Source organism: Ipomoea triloba, chromosome 15 (genome assembly GCF_003576645.1).
Source record: "Ipomoea triloba cultivar NCNSP0323 chromosome 15, ASM357664v1".
In the NCBI taxonomy this organism is placed as follows: Eukaryota; Viridiplantae; Streptophyta; class Magnoliopsida; order Solanales; family Convolvulaceae; genus Ipomoea; species Ipomoea triloba.
This window is the reverse complement of record NC_044930.1, coordinates 23,629,257-23,647,046: the sequence shown is the minus strand read 5'-3', so window position 1 is coordinate 23,647,046 and position 17,790 is coordinate 23,629,257. Positions and strand designations below refer to the sequence as shown.

At 35.5% G+C, this 17,790-nt stretch overlaps 1 protein-coding gene across 1 annotated transcript; it reads left to right on the top strand.

The window, feature by feature from the left end:
• Nucleotides 1–1,447: 1,447 nt before the first annotated feature.
• LOC116007028 (protein DETOXIFICATION 16-like) lies at nucleotides 1,448–9,830 on the top strand. Its single transcript, XM_031247591.1, has 8 exons — nucleotides 1,448–1,708; nucleotides 2,148–2,692; nucleotides 3,160–3,246; nucleotides 5,425–5,481; nucleotides 6,292–6,530; nucleotides 7,366–7,484; nucleotides 9,415–9,501; nucleotides 9,624–9,830. Exons 1-8 carry the CDS (start codon nucleotides 1,448–1,450, stop codon nucleotides 9,654–9,656), a joined length of 1,428 nt encoding a protein of 475 aa, XP_031103451.1. The 3' UTR covers nucleotides 9,657–9,830.
• Nucleotides 9,831–17,790: the final 7,960 nt, after the last annotated feature.

The window sequence follows — 17,790 nt, the reverse complement described above, 5'->3', positions numbered from 1 at the left end:
CAGGTGCAAGTAAAAATGTACGCTGAGCTCAATACTAAGTGCACATAATGTTATAACTAGTTGGAGCTAACGTTATAAGTGGGTGCACCTAGGTGAATGAAATTTAAACAAAGTAAATTACTTGCACTTGTAAGTGAAAAGTAGGTGCACTTGTAAGTGAAAAAATAGGTGCACTTGTAAGTGAAACTAGGTGTACTTATAACACAATTACTTACACCAAAATTCGAGTTATTTACGAAAATGTTACCACGTCGTTTTTTTTAAAATTACATCTGATTCGTTGATATGGACACGTGGACGGCTGCGAAACATTCTCAATTCTCTCCTGGACGATAGTTCGCACCTGAGCGCACCCCTATATATATGTGTGTGTGTGTGTGTGTGTAATATGTGTATGTATGTTTATGTTTATATGTATGTGTATGTGTGTATGTATATCAAAAGTTATGGTTTAATCATCCCGAGTAAGAAATAATTTTTTTTTTTAAATGAGACTCAATTGGTAATATGAGTCCAATAGTTATCAATATTGCATTAAAAAGAATTAATTTATTTTAATAAGAAAATTGTTAGGGCAATATAATGATCTTTATTTTCACTTATAACTATCTACAACAATACTTATCTTTACCGTTACGTTTATTACACGTTAAAAAATAATCATTTTGATTATATTGAAAATAATAAATTTTTATTTATATTAATTAATTTTTACATTTGAATTTTATGTTAATTATTTACTTTTCTATTTTATTAATATTGGATATTAATTTAATCCTGTAATGCTAAGTAATATAACTAGTATAATACTCCGTATACAATATTGCATAAGACACTAGGCGCTAGTCAGACGCACCTAGACGATGCCTATGCGGCTGAGTAATTCGAGTATATGGTCCACAATTTTTTCATTCGGGGTTGAGAGTTGACTATTATAATCTTCCATCTAGTCAATTACATATGGTAGATGGTTACTTGACTATATGTCTGGAAGAGTATAGAAGAGGGGTAGTTGAGTAGACAAAAAAAATCACATACACGAGTTGGGCACCGACTCGATTAAGTTAGGCACTAACTTTGCACCAAGGTGCCTATTCGTCTAGTTAGTCGGTCGGCCGACTAAAAGTCGCCTAGGACTAAAATAGCTTCGGCTGATTTTTAGATAATATATAAACATAAATATGCAGTTCAACTATCTGCTTAAACTTATATTTGAGATGAATCACATCCTTCAATTTGTTCTTAGAGACTAATCAATGCCAAAAAAACAAAAGAAAATGAATACTATAGTCCATGTATGGCTTAAAATCGATCAATAAATTATTGGCTTGCACACACGAGGACCCATCGTCCGTATAAGTTAGGTACATACTTAAATTTAAATTCTGCAATATTTGCTGCTGTATATAATTATATATCCACCTTGTCACGTTACGCGCAGAAGAGGATGGAAAGAAATGCAGAGATGGAGATCCCATTATTGATTACTGAATCTGAAAATGATAAGAGAAGAAAATGTTGGGATGAGGTTTCCGGCGAAGTGAAGAAGCTGATGGTTTTAGCTGGCCCTTTGATTTCCGTAAATCTTCTGTTAACTTCCCTGCAGTTCATCTCACTCATGTTCGTCGGCAATCTCGGCGGCGAGCTGTTTCTCTCCGGCGCTTCCATGGCCACCGCCTTCGCTTCAGTCACCGGTTTCAGTCTTATGGTCAGCCTCTCCGTACCAGAAACTTCAACTGCAAAATGTTTAATTTGTAGAAGTGTTGTAAAAATTTAGTCCTAGGCTTCTTTTAGTCGGCAGGCCGACTAGTGCCTTAGGCTCCAAGTTTTGCACCTAAATCTCCTACTTAATTCGGTTGAGAGGTTATTTTTACTTGCTCAGTGTTTGCTCCTCTTCTATATTCCTTCAGTTACACAACCAACAGTTACTAACAGTTGACTAGTTTGAGATTATAACAATCTAACAACTTACAGCCTTGTATGAACAAATTGAGACAATATACATGGATTACTAGTTGACTTTGGCCCTAGACGCTCTAAGCACTTGACTAGTGCCTAGTGCCTTCTGCAACATTTATTTGTACTTGGTTTCAACTGCAATAATGATGAATTAACTATGGATCTCGTGTTTGTTTAACTAAAACCAGAGAGGATTCACAGGCGCTTTGGAAACACTATGCGGTCAATCATACGGCGCCAAACAGTACAAAATGCTGGGAATCTTTATGCAGAGAGGAATGCTAGTGATGCTTCTAATATGCATTCCGGTGGCCGGCGTTTGGGCCTACACCGACCGGATCCTCAGGTTTTGCGGCACAGATCCGGAGATATCTGGCGCCGCCGGCGAGTACGCTCGGTTTCTAATACCCAGCATTTTCCCGTACGCAATCCTGCGGTGTTTGGTTTCATTTCTACAGGCCCAAAACAACGTTGTCCCCATGATGTTCACGGCCGGAATCGCCGCTCTGGTGCATGTGCTCAGCTGCTGGATTTTAGTATTCAAATCTGGGATGGGATTCAATGGTGCTGCCATGGCTAATGCCATATCTTACTGGGTTAATGTAGTCTTGTTGGGTGTTTATGTGAGGGTTTCTCCTTCTTGTAAAGAAACATGGACAGGGTTTTCCAAAGATATGTTTCATGATATCATCAAGTTTCTTAGATTAGGGATTCCTTCCACCGCCATGCTTTGGTACGTACTTCTCTCCGCTCCAACTTTATCAATTTTTTATTACACTTCTCATCAGGACAAATTATATTTTGGACCGATGTCTACCTTCAAGTCTGCAGTTAACCAATATTCTATATTCGTTTATGTCTGTAAACAAATTAAACACATAACATGTTAACTAAAAATACATAACATGATAATTGTAGATGTATAATATATGACTGCAGACACATATTTTAACAATAATATATATATTATGTGTTTTACAATTAATATATTATGTGTCTATAGTTAACATGTTATATGTTTTCAATTTGTTTACACACATAAACGGTTAAGGGCAAGTAAAGAATATGCTAACTGCAAACATAATTTTTAAACAAGGATTCATAATACAAGATGAGTCTTGATCTACGGTATAACAATTGTCCCATGAACTAAGGCCAATTTTAATTTTCTAAAGATTTTTGTGTGTGTGATAAGTGTAGCTTAGAGAATTGGTCATTCGAGCTGATGGTTTTGTTATGTGGGTTTCTTCCAAATCCCGAGTTGGAAACTTCAATTCTTTCTATAACGTAAGTCAATTCGTTTCATATTTTAATATATACTCTCTTCCGAATAAGAGCACAACTTGATTATATGAGGTGTATTCGATGCGGACTTTTATAAACTTCAAAATTTTTAAAGATATTTGATTCAAACTTTTAGCAGGAAGTCTTTCAAAATTGATGATATTCGATTTAACTTTTAGTGAGTTTTATTTTTTAATTATGTTAGGGTGATAATCTCTATTCAAACATTGTAAGAAACTAAGAATCTTTAAAAGGCTGTTGTATTTTAATTGATTCTCAATCTCTCTTCGTGTTTCCCTAGTGTGTGTCTCCGAGTTTTGTTTTGTTTTTTTTTTTTTCTTTCGCTTCAGGAAATGCTCTATTTATAGAGCTCGGGGCTTGAAAGAGAAATTTTTGAATATTTTTCCGTTGGCGCTTTATGAAATGGTAGGTGACCAAAAGCCTACCATTTATGCCTTTTACAGTCGTATAACTTTGGTTGTTGGGTAATATATGTTGGAAAAATAGTATAAAATAGCAATTTTAATGGCTATTTTGTTGTACAAATATATGTAGGGTCCACTTTCAATTTGGGTCGGGTCAAAGTGGATTCGGGTTCTTCGTAGTTAGATGAAGAGATTGATATATTGTACGCACAAAATGGATAATGGGTGAATGAGAATTTGGTTCTCAAATTGACCCATTTGAGTTGGAAAAATGGTGGGAAAAGCTTTAGAGTAAGGCTTTGTCCCACATTGGTTTGGGAAGGGGTTTGCACCACTATTTATACAAGAATCTTTCTAAGGCTTGTTGAATTGTATAGCATAGAGGCTTTCTTATGTGCACAAGGGGTGCAAATCAAATCTCAAAATGAGCCTGAGAAGGTTTGACTCGATGTTTTAAGGACAGTGTAGTGAGTACACACACCACTCAATCAAGCTTACCTTTTTCCATAAAATCCTTTTGTATATTTGTGCTTGTTATCTTCGTGAAATATTATTTTAGTAATATTATTTCTTAACAAGCTTAAAACCTTATTTTCTTTTTGATTTTGTATATTTGTGCTTGTTATCTTCGTGAAATATTATTTTAGTAATATTATTTCTTAACAAGCTTAAAACCTTATTTTCTTTTTTATTTTCTCGAAAAAGTAGAGAAATATTATTTTAGTAATATTATTTCTTAACAAGCTTAAAACCTTATTTTCTTTTTGATTTTCTCGAAAATGTAGAGAACCCTACACTTCCAGTTTATGGTGACGAGAATGTTGTTGAGAACAACAGGGTGGGAACGGCAACAATGTTGCACATTCCCAGGCACCAATGAACGTTGGTTCACAAGATGGTGTGGATTGAGGGGTATATCCCTACGATGCGGGTACCTACGGTACCAAGTGGTATGGCCGAAAGGCCGGAAAAGTTCACTGGTTCGAACTTAAAGAGGTGACAGTAAAAGATGTTGTTCTACTTGGCTACTCTCGGCTGGGCAAGGTTGTTGATCGAGAAAGTTCCTGAGTTGAAGGAACATGATCCACAATCCGTGATGTCGGTTGGGTTTTGGAAGGATTCGAACTTCCTTTGCCGCAACTACATTCTGAACGGGTTGTGTGGTGCTCTTTACGATGTATATTGTAAAATTGGCACAGCGAGAGCGTTGTGGGAAGCCTTGGATAATAAATACAAAAGCGAGGATGCTGGCGCAAAGAAATTTGTTGTTGGTCGATTCCTCGATTTAAAGATATTATCTATATTTCCAACTCAAATTGTTATTGTAATTTGGCGTTGTCAACTCTTATCTTTGACACCTATAGATTTTTAATCATCCGTTGCTTGTAACTTCTTCCTTAATTCAACGTTTTTACTTCTTTTTATGCATCTTGTCTCTTTTGGTAAAGATCTATCTTGGCCAATGTGCTAATCTCCAAAATTAATAGTTACATGCCTTGTATACTGTTTGTCTTATATTGAGAACGTCCACGTATCTCCCGATTTGATTTTATTCCCTTACTGCTTACTTCTGTCTTATTGTTTGTGGGCTTTATTGTTGTTTTGCTTTACTACTCGCTTAGTCTATTGCTATATTGTCTTACTATCTACTAGATCCATTTAACCATTTTACTATCACTTTCTTACTGCTTTGCTGCTTTCTTTTTGTTAAGGGTAAAGAATACTTGGCTTATTGTTTGGTGTTAATTGTTGTCAGACTAAATACATGCATCATCGTTTATATGCTGCCTATGGGACTTGGTGGCGCTATAAGGTAACTTTCAGTCATTAATTATCTGCCACTTAATATATATGTAGTATATATATTGATTAAGATCTTGCCATTTCAGTACAACCATCTACAACATATATTTATAGGTGGTTATATCTGATAATCAATATCAGCACTTGATGATGGTTATACCCGATAGTTGATTAACACCTTAAAAGGAGTTAAAATCCAAGAATGATCCATTGACCATTGATATTTATCAATTTTTATCTTCGACTTTTAATTAGACCACAAATATGATTCCTTAACTATTGACATTTATCAATTTTCATCATCGACTTTCAATATATTTGACCATAAATTAATGGTCTCTTAATTATTGATTTTATTCCAAATTTGGTCTTTCAATTAAATATCAATTTAGTAAACATTAAATTTAATGGTAATAATGTAAAATTTTGGGTCTTTGCATTCCCACTAGTGATGAACTTTGCCTAACTCAACAAATTAAAAAGCCAATTTTTACATTATTACCCTTTAGTTTAATGTTCACTAAATAGATATTTAACTGAAGGACCAAATCTGAAACAAAATAAATAGTCAATGGACCATTTATGATCAAATTGAAAGTTTATGATGAAAATTGGTAAATGTGAACACACAATAAACCATTTATGGTCTAATTGAAAGATAACAATAACTAATCGGTCGATTAAGTAGCTTAATCGACGCCTCGGCCGTCTATACCTTGATTGAAAGTCAAAGATAAAAACTGATAAATATTAATAGTCACTGGACTATTCCTGAATACAAAATACAAATTGTCACTTGATATGATTTTGGTTAGTACAGTGTAAGGGTGTCAAATGAAGTGGGTGCAGGGAGGCCAAATGCAGCGTGGATGGCGGTGCGTACAGCGTTAGGGTGCGCGGCAACAGAAGGGATATTAGTAGGCATAGCAATGGTTTCAGTGCACAAAGTATGGGGTTACGTTTTCAGCACCGAGGAAGAAGTTGTAAACTATGCTGGTCAAATGTTACTCTTCCTCTCTGCCTCTCATTTCCTTGACAGCCTTCTATGTATTCTTTCAGGTATGGTACCATCTTTTAATTATTATATTCAGGGAATCATAAGTGTATTTTTGTTCTCATGGAATGATAGAGAATAAAACTTTTATCACTATTGGTTCAGATTTTATCACAATAAGAAAATGAAAAGATGAGATATTGTGAGTTCTTTTTTCAAAACATGTTACTTCTGTCGCCAGTTATTTTATACTTCATCTCATTTTATCTATCATATTTATTATTCATTACTCAAACTAACCTTTTATTCTTTGCTTATTTTTTTATATTTTAAATTATTTTTAAATTTAACTTTTCGTGTTTAATAGTACTTTTAAGAGTTAATGTCATTTGGGGTGGGGTCCTCCGAGTGATATTGTCACGTTTAGTCCTAAACTTTTAAGTTAATCACCCATGATTATTAAACTTTCAAATTTCAAACAGCCGTGGTGTTTCAACTTTCAAAAAAAAAAATCACTCGCCTTCTCACTGGAGAAGGCGGGTGTTTTTTTTTTTTTTAAATAATTATTTAATTTAAATTTATTAAAATAAAATTTAAAAAACAAATTTTAAAATTCGATAACTACCACGTTAACATGTTACCAGGTCAATAGATCATTTTAGGTTGAATTACATCATTTTACATTGTTCGGAGACTTAATTATAGTTTTTTTGAATTTGATGGCCTAATTGAAGTTTGCTGTGTAGTTGGATGACCTATTTGACCCTTATTTCAATATTAAAAGTTGTTGAAAAAGAAATTAAATTGCAGTTTGTATGAAACGAAGGAAGTGAATATATATTATTATATATATGTATGTATGTATGTATAAAATTTATGTGGATATGAATGTAATTTCAGGCATAGCGAGAGGATGTGGGTGGCAAAATATTGGGGCAATAATCAACTTGGGAGCCTATTATTTGTTTGGGATACCTGCTGGAATACTCTTAGCTTTCATCTATCATGTTGGAGGGATGGTATGATCAAAATATATGTCCCAAATTTTAATTTATTTTTTTACTTTGCACACATTTACTCATGTTAGCTAGCATATATGCAATAAAGGCCATTAATAGAGGTCTATTTACTTGCGTAGAAGATTATAAGAAAGAAAGAAAAAAGAGGGCCATAAGTACGTAGTTACATTATGAGAAAGTGAGAGATCATTTTGGGTACATTTAGGTTGTTAGAGAGTGACACAGATCGAGAAGTCGTCCTTCCTCCATTATCTTTTAAATTAATTTGATCCTTATATAGCTAACTAGTAATATAATTAACGTTCAATAAGAAAAAGTTATTAAATTATAAAGAGATAATGACAACATAAATAATCAAACATTATGAACAAGAATTAAAGTCATATGGGGTCCGTATAATAGTTTTACCACGTTTAGTCCTAAATTTTCAAATTGATCACTCTTCTTGAATTGGTCATTCGATTTTCAATTTGTTACTATCCGTGGTCCAAGATAACCACTCATAGCCCTTCAAATTTTAAAATTTAACCAGTTACGATCCTCTTGGAAGGATTATGCATGAGTGGTTAAAATTTGATAGTTGAAGGACCTTGAGTGGTTAACTTGGACTACAGATGGTAACAATTTGAACGTCGAAGGATCATGAGTGGTTAATTTAAAAATTTAAGACTAAATGTGGCAAAATTGATATATTCAGATGACCTTACATGGTATTAACTCTTATTAACAAACTAGTTTTTCTTATGCGCGATGCGCATTGAATATGTGCCAAATATTAGTATTTTATATTAAAATTTTAAATTTATTCAAATTTTAATATAGTAAATAATAATAATAACAATTGTAAAATATTTTTATAAATTGAATGTTTATATTTTAAAAAATAACTAACATATAACTCTAATATTTAATGTGTATATTTTATTATTATTGTTGAAAAAGATAAGAAAATATATGGCAGATGCATGTGTATAGTAACAATAGTGGAAAAGGTAACGAAAGTTATAACGGTAGGGGTATATTTGTCCAAAATATTATGTAGTACAACTTTTATAGCATAATGTACAAAAAAGCTTAACGGAAAAAACGGACATAAATGAGGAGTATAACCTTCATTCACATTTATTATGTTTTTAGATAAGAAATCTAAAATTGGAAATGATGAGTACAGTTTAGGTTAACATCGGGTGCTACTTGATCAACACTTTACTAATCATCGCCACCACTACCATACCATCGCCAACACCACCACAAAACAACCACCACCACCAGTTGTATTATTATTATTATATTATTATAAATATTGTTCTATTCTAAAAAAACAATTAAAATATTTAATTATACAATATGAACCAAACACACCAAGATAATTTTCTAGAATGCAACCAAACTGGGAATGAAAATGTTTTTTGAAAATGACTCATTATCCAAAAAACATTTTCAGAAGTCATTTTCCTAATTTCTAAACACACCCTAATCTATAATTTTATGATAAATTTAGACTGACCCATTTTCGAATTGTTTTGATAGAAAAAAGGTATATACTTACAGTCCTTATACCGTGGACCATGGATCATGACTAATATTGCAGTTGTGTTGAACTGATACTGCAGTTGTGTTGAAAGTAAATTGCAGTTGCACGGAACAGAGGTCGTGTCAACCGTCTGGAACTGCAGTTGTTGTGTTGAACTGATACTGCAGTTGTGTTAAGCGGGAAAGGATATTGCAGTTGTGTTGAATGGATGAACGACCTCTGTTCTGCGCAACTGCAGTTTCCTTTCAACACAACTGCACTATCTTTTCAACACAATTGCAGTATCCGTTCAACATAACTGCAGTATCAGCCATGATCATCGTCCACATTGCATTGTGGACCATGGTCCACAATATAATTTGCGATATACTTACTCTTTTAATCAATTTGGTTTAGGGACTTTGGTTGGGGATCACAATAGCCCTCTTTGCACAAGCAGTGCTGCTCTTTATAATTACTTTGCGAACAAACTGGGAAAATGAGGTAAAATATCAAACCTCCTTTCTATCCCTTTCCATTAATTTTGACTTTGGTAACCAATAATTTTCTATATATATTGATCTTCTAATGGATGAGAGTTGGTTCTGAATGTTAATATATTGCAGGCAAAGAAGGCTTCTGATAGAATACACAATTAACACCATGCAATGCATGACCTTGCACTAGCATGAGGATTGAGGAATATTTAAATTTTGTAGACAAATATTATGTATGTTGTTGCAACAAATAAATTATAGTTTCCCTTACTGTTGGAAGGCTTTTCAGAGAACAAAAATGTACTTCGTAATATCTATAGAAAAATTTGAACTCCATTTCTTCGATCTTTCAGGCTGTGAGGGTAAGTTTTCAGTAACAAAGTTGGGAGTGGATCAGATTTCATCCAAACATTTTATAGGCCAGGGCGAAATTAAAAAAATGCCTTATTTCAAATAGTCATTTTTGAATCTCTTGTTTTCATTTCATATTAGAACCATTATCATAACATTGATCCCTAATAATAGATCAGAGCATATCAGAGCTAGGATCAGAGCATATCAAAGTATTTTGTTGTGATAGGAGATATTGGGCACATATATGTTAGTGACTTTTCACAACCTATATCTCCTTTCTTCACTTCCTTCTTCCTTGCTTCTGTTTATTTACTTCATCAGCACAACATCCCTCTTGGATCATTGCACTAAGCTAGTCCGAGCTCTCGGGTATATAAAAGGCAATTCGTAACAATCAACACTACAATATTGGAATTGCTAAGCTAGTCCTCGACTTCTTATTCTTGTCGAAATAGCCTAGAAAAATCACCGTTTCGTCACACCACTTCTGGATTCGGGCGACTCCACATGAGAAGGAATGCCGCCCAATCCAATGCCCAAGTAAAAAAGCTTGGTGGAAGGTCCGGATTCTCCTCGGCGGCGGCATTGTGGGGTGGGGGTGGGATGGCAAGAATGATGTCTGCGGCATTGTGGGGTGGGGTTGGATGGCGGGAATGATCTGTGCTAACCCTACATGGTTCTGTTGCCCCATGGCTGGAAGGGATTTCCTGGGAAATTGAAATTGTATTGAGAATTGAAATTCCATTTCTTCTTCTTCGCGGGTTTGTGAGGGTACAAAGATGGAGTGGGATCGATGTTTATATAGGGTGAGGATGGGGGAACTACCAGAACCAGTGGGCAGGGGGTGAACTAACAGACCCGGTGGTGGCCGGAGTAAGAGATTAACTAACTAACTTCTAATAACAAACTGGCCTGGAAAATTCACCTTATTATTATTATTTTTGAAAATCTTATTATTATTATTATTGTATCAAATGAACTGTGTATAAGATTTTCCCTAATAATATATATCTTATATATTATATATTAGGGCCTTAATTAAGTGGTGCAAGTTAACTTCGTAATATCTATAGAAAAATTTGAACTCCATTTCTTCGATCTTTCAGGCTGTGAGGGTAAGTTTTCAGTAACAAAGTTGGGAGTGGATCAGATTGAGGGTAAGTTTTCAGTAACAAAGTTGGGAGTGGATCAGATTTCATCCAAACATTTTATAGGCCAGTTGGGAGTGGATCAGATTTCATCCAAACATTTTATAGGCCAGGGGGGAGTGGATCAGATTTCATCCAAACATTTTATAGGCCAGGGAGAAATTAAAAAAATGCCTTATTTCAAATAGTCATTTTTGAATCTCTTGTTTTCATTTCATATTAGAACCATTATCATAACATTGATCCCTAATAATAGATCAGAGCATATCAGAGCTAGGATCAGAGCATATCAAAGTATTTTGTTGTGATAGGAGATATTGGGCACATATATGTTAGTGACTTTTCACAACCTATATCTCCTTTCTTCACTTCCTTCTTCCTTGCTTCTGTTTATTTACTTCATCAGCACAACATCCCTCTTGGATCATTGCACTAAGCTAGTCCGAGCTCTCGGGTATATAAAAGGCAATTCGTAACAATCAACACTACAATATTGGAATTGCTAAGCTAGTCCTCGACTTCTTATTCTTGTCGAAATAGCCTAGAAAAATCACCGTTTCGTCACACCACTTCTGGATTCGGGCGACTCCACATGAGAAGGAATGCCGCCCAATCCAATGCCCAAGTAAAAAAGCTTGGTGGAAGGTCCGGATTCTCCTCGGCGGCGGCATTGTGGGGTGGGGGTGGGATGGCAAGAATGATGTCTGCGGCATTGTGGGGTGGGGTTGGATGGCGGGAATGATCTGTGCTAACCCTACATGGTTCTGTTGCCCCATGGCTGGAAGGGATTTCCTGGGAAATTGAAATTGTATTGAGAATTGAAATTCCATTTCTTCTTCTTCGCGGGTTTGTGAGGGTACAAAGATGGAGTGGGATCGATGTTTATATAGGGTGAGGATGGGGGAACTACCAGAACCAGTGGGCAGGGGGTGAACTAACAGAGCCAGTGGTGGCCGGAGGAACAGATTAACTGACTAACTTCGAATAACAAACTGGCCTGGAAAATTCACCTTATTATTATTATTTTTGAAAATCTTATTATTATAATTATTGTATCAAATGAACTGTGTAAAAGGTTTTCCCTAATAATATATATATTATATATTATATATTAGGGTCTTAATTAAGTGGTGCAAGTTAACTTCGTAATATCTATAGAAAAATTGAACTCCATTTCTTCGATCTTTCAGGCTGTGAGGGTAAGTTTTCAGTAACAAAGTTGGGAGTGGATCAGATGTCATCCAAACATTTTATAGGCCAGGGCGAAATTAAAAAAATGCCTTATTTCAAATAGTCGTTTTTGAATCTCTTGTTGTTTTCATTTCATATTAGAACCATTATCATAACATTGATCCCTAATAATAGATCAGAGCATATCAAAGTATTGTGTTGTGATAGGAGATATTGGGCACATATCTGGTAGTGACTTTTCACAACCTATATCTCCTTTCTTCACTTCCTCCTTCCTTGATTCTGTCTATTTACTTCATCAGCACATCATCCCTCTTGGATCATTGCACTAAGCTAGTCCGAGCTCTCGGGTATATAAAAGGCAATTCGTAACAATCAACACTACAATATTGGAATTGCTAAGCTAGTCCTCGACTTCTTATTCTTGTCGACATACCCTAGAAAAACCACCGTTTCGTCACACCACTTCTGGATTCGGGCGCCTCCACATGAGAAGGAATGCCGCCCAATCCAATGCCCAAGTAAAAAGGCTTGGTGGAGGGTCCGGATTCTCCTCGGCGGCAGCATTGTGGGGTGGGGGTGGGATGGCCGGAATGATGTCTTCGGCATTGTGGGGTAGGGGTTGGATGGCGGGAATGATCTGCGCTAACCCTACAGGGGTCTGTTGCCCCATGGCTGGAAGGGATTACCTGGGAAAATTGAAATTGTATTGGGAATTGAAATTCCATTTCTTCTTCTTCGCGGGTTTGTGAGGGTACAAAGATAGAGTGGGATCGATGTTTATATAGGGTGAGGATGGGGGAACTACCAGAACCAGTGGGCAGGGGGTGAACTAACAGAGCCAGTGGTGGCCGGAGGAACAGATTAACTGACTAACTTCGAATAACAAACTGGCCTGGAAAATGCACCTTATTATTATTATTATTGTATCAAATGAACTGTGTAAAAGGTTTTCCCTAATAAGATATATATTATATATTAGGGTCTTAATTAAGTGGTGCAAGTTAACTTCGTACTATCTATAGACAAATTGAACTCCATTTCTTCGATCTTTCAGGCTGTGAGGGTAAGTTTTCAGTAACAAAGTTGGGAGTGGATCAGATGTCATCCAAACATTTTATAGGCCAGGGCGAAATTAAAAAAATGCCTTATTTCAAATAGTCGTTTTTGAATCTCTTGTTGTTTTCATTTCATATTAGAACCATTATCATAACATTGATCCCTAATAATAGATCAGAGCATATCAAAGTATTGTGTTGTGATAGGAGATATTGGGCACATATCTGGTAGTGACTTTTCACAACCTATATCTCCTTTCTTCACTTCCTCCTTCCTTGATTCTGTCTATTTACTTCATCAGCACATCATCCCTCTTGGATCATTGCCCTAAGCTAGTCCGAGCTCTCGGGTATATAAAAGGCAATTCGTAACAATCAACACTACAATATTGGAATTGCTAAGCTAGTCCTCGACTTCTTATTCTTGTCGACATACCCTAGAAAAACCACCGTTTCGTCACACCACTTCTGGATTCGGGCGACTCCACATGAGAAGGAATGCCGCCCAATCCAATGCCCAAGTAAAAAGGCTTGGTGGAGGGTCCGGATTCTCCTCGGCGGCAGCATTGTGGGGTGGGGGTGGGATGGCCGGAATGATGTCTTCGGCATTGTGGGGTAGGGGTTGGATGGCGGGAATGATCTGCGCTAACCCTACAGGGTTCTGTTGCCCCATGGCTGGAAGGGATTACCTGGGAAAATTGAAATTGTATTGAGAATTGAAATTCCATTTCTTCTTCTTCGCGGGTTTGTGAGGGTACAAAGATAGAGTGGGATCGATGTTTATATAGGGTGGGGATGGGGGAACTAACAGAACCAGTGGGGAGTGGGGTGAACTAACAGAGCCAGTGGTGGCCGGAGGAACAGATTAACTGACTAACTTCGAATAACAAACTGGCCTGGAAAATGCACCTTATTATTATTATTATTGTATCAAATGAACTGTGTAAAAGGTTTTCCCTAATAAGATATATATTATATATTATATATTAGGGTCTTAATTAAGTGGTGCAAGTTAACTTCGTAATATCTATAGAAAAATTGAACTCCATTTCTTCGATCTTTCAGGCTGTGAGGGTAAGTTTTCAGTAACAAAGTTGGGAGTGGATCAGATTTCATCCAAACATTTTATAGGCCAGGGCGAAATTAAAAAAATGCCTTATTTCAAATAGTCATTTTTGAATCTCTTGTTGTTTTCATTTCATATTAGAAACATTATCATAACATTGATCCCTAATAATAGATCAGATCATATCAGAGTTAGGATCAGAGCATATCAAAGTATTTTGTTGTGATAGGAGATATTGGGCACATATCTGGTAGTGACTTTTCACAACCTATATCTCCTTTCTTCACTTCCTTCTTCCTTGCTTCTGTTTATTTACTTCATTTGCACAACATCCCTCTTGGATCATTGCACTAAGCTAGTCCGAGCTCTTGGGTATATAAAAGGCAATTCGTAACAATCAACACTACAATATTGGAATTGCTAAGCTAGTCCTCGACTTCTTATTCTTGTCGAAATAGCCTAGAAAAANTCCTCGACTTCTTATTCTTGTCGAAATAGCCTAGAAAAACCACCCTTTCGTCACACCACTTCTGGATTCGGGCGACTCCACATTAGAAGGAATGCCGCCCAATCCAATGCCCAAGTAAAAAGGCTTGGTGGAGGTTCCGGATTCTCCTCGGCGGTGGCATTGTGGGGTGGGGGTGGGATGGCCGGAATGATGTCTGCGGCATTGTGGGGTGGGGGTTGGCTGGCGAGAATGATCTGTGCTAACCCTACATGGTTCTGTTGCCCCATGGCTGGAAGGGATTTCCTGGGAAATTGAAATTGTATTGAAAATTGAAATTCCATTTCTTCTTCTTCGCGGGTTTGTGAGGGTACAAAGATGGAGTGGGATCGATGTTTATATAGGGTGGGATGGGGGAACTAACAGAACCAGTGGGGAGGGGGTGAACTAACAGAGCCGGTGGTGGCCGGAGTAACAGATTAACTGACTAACTTCAAATAACAAACTGGCCTGGAAAATTCACCTTATTATTATTATTTTTGAAAATCTTATTATTATTATTATTGTATCAAATGAACTGTGTATAAGATTTTACCTAATAATATATATATTATATATTTTATATTAGGGCCTTAATTAAGTGGTGCAAGTTAACTTTGTAATATCTATAAAAAAATTGAACTCCATTTCTTCGATCTTTCAGGCTGTGAGGGTAAGTTTTCAGTAACAAAGTTGGGAGTGGATCAAATTTCATCCAAACATTTTATAGGCCAGGGCGAAATTAAAAAAATGCCTTATTTCAAATAGTCGTTTTTGAATCTCTGTTGTTTTCATTTCATATTAGAACCATTATCATAACATTGATCCCTAATAATAGATCAGAGCATATCAGAGTTAGGATCAGAGCATATCAAAGTATTTTGTTGTGATAGGAGATATTGGGCACATATCTGGTAGTGACTTTTCACAACCTATATCTTCTTTCTTCACTTCCTTCTTCCTTTTCTGTTTATTTACTTCATCAGCACAACATCCCTCTTGGATCATTGCACTAAGCTAGTCCGAGCTCTCGGGTATATAAAAGGCAATTCGTAACAATCAACACTACAATATTGGAATTGCTAAGCTAGTCCTCGACTTCTTATTCTTGTCGAAATAGCCTAGAAAAATCACCGTTTCGTCACACCACTTCTGGATTCGGGCGACTCCACATGAGAAGGAATGCCGCCCAATCCAATGCCCAAGTAAAAAGGCTTGGTGGAGGGTCCGGATTCTCCTCGGCGGCGGCATTGTGGGGTGGGGTAGGATGGCCGGAATGATGTCTGCGGCATTGTGGGGTGGGGGTTGGATGGCGGGAATGATCTGCGCTAACCCTACAGGGTTCTGTTGCCCCATGGCTGGAAGGGATTTCCTGGGAAATTGAAATTGTATTGAAAATTAAAATTCCATTTTTTTTCTTCGCGGGTTTGTGAGGGTACAAAGATGGAGTGGATCGATGTTTATATAGGGTGGGATGGTGGAACTAACAGAACCAGTGGGGAGGGGGGTGAACTAACAGAGCCGGTGGTGGGGATGGTGGGGGTGGTGGCCGGAGTAACAGATTAACTGACTAACTTCGAATAACAAACTGGCCTGGAAAATTCACCTTATTATTATTAGAGTTTTTTCCCAAAATGGTCCCTTGACTATTGCTCATTCTCAATTTTGCATTTCGACTTTCAATTGCACCTAATGTGGTCCCTCGACTTTCAAAAACTCACCCAATTTGGTCCTCCGTTACATATTTCGTCAAATCAGTGTTAAAATGGAGGGTATTTTCGTCCATTTACCTATTGTTAGCCTAATATGCATTGAGAAATAGTTGAGGGACCATTTTGAGAATAGTCAAGGGACCATTTTGGGAAAAACTATTTTATTTATTTTATTTTTGTTTATTTTCATTTTTTAGACTCTATAAAATTAGAATTTCTATACATTTTTTTCTTACAAATATAAATAGTTAAAATCGTGCAATCCATCCTACAAATTTTTAACTTTTTTACAGACTTTTTCCCTCTATCTAAATATACAAACTATTCATATGCAAATTTACAATAAGTTTCGTAAATTTCATAAATACTCATTTTTTAAGCACCGATTAAAATAATTCTTAGTCACATATGTAGTACTAAATATATTACTTTGGATTTTTTTTTATAAATAAGATATAATATTATTAAACTCAAATAATTAAAAATAATGTGCCCACAGCACAAAAGATTTTATGATTGACTTAAAAATTAACTATAAATTTTATTGTTGAATACAAATTGACAATTATTAAACATTATTTATAATAATTATTGTGTCCCGTGTAATATACTAAAATTATTAGGTAGGATTTTTATAATTAAGGTATAATTTAATTAAATCAAAATTATTAAAAATAATGTGTCCACATTACAAAATAAATTATACTTGCCTTAATAATTAATAATTAATAAAAAAATAAGAAGAGGAAAACATATAAAAGATGTTATACAATATCTTAAATAATGTAAATTAATATAAAATTTAATAATTATTTCGAAATCAAATACAGAAAATATTGCAGGAAACATTGACGAGATTTTACTTTTCGGCTCACCTGAGAAGTTTACTAGAAAAATTTACCTTTCGGTCCAATATTTTCCCTAAATTTTACACTCTTTAGGTGTCTACGCTTGAAAAAATATATATTATTTTCAATGGTAAAAGTAATATTTAATGTGATACATAGTGATTGATTGTCTATGAACATAAAAAAAAAAGTATATGAGTATTTATGAAATTTACGAAACTTATTGTAAAACTTCATAGGAATAGTTTGTATATTTAGAGGGTAAAAGTCTGTAAAGAAAGTTAAAAATTTTGAGGTTGGATTGCGCGATTTTAACTATTTATATTTGTAAGAAAAAAATGTATAGAAATTCTAATTTTATAGAGTCAAAAAAATGAAAATAAACAAAAATGAAAAAAATAAAATAGTTTTCCCAAAATGGTCCTTGACTATTCT

What these genes read in the sequence shown, in the direction of transcription:
- LOC116007028 (XM_031247591.1), top strand. Translation starts at nt 1,448, where the DNA reads ATGGAAAGAAATGCAGAGATGGAGATCCCATTATTGATTACTGAATCT. An exon ending in ACTTCAATTCTTTCTATAAC is followed by an intron (nt 3,247 to 5,424) that starts GTAAGTCAATTC and finishes AATTGTTGTCAG; the next exon opens with ACTAAATACATGCATCATCG. An exon ending in TCTATCATGTTGGAGGGATG is followed by an intron (nt 7,485 to 9,414) that starts GTATGATCAAAA and finishes AATTTGGTTTAG; the next exon opens with GGACTTTGGTTGGGGATCAC.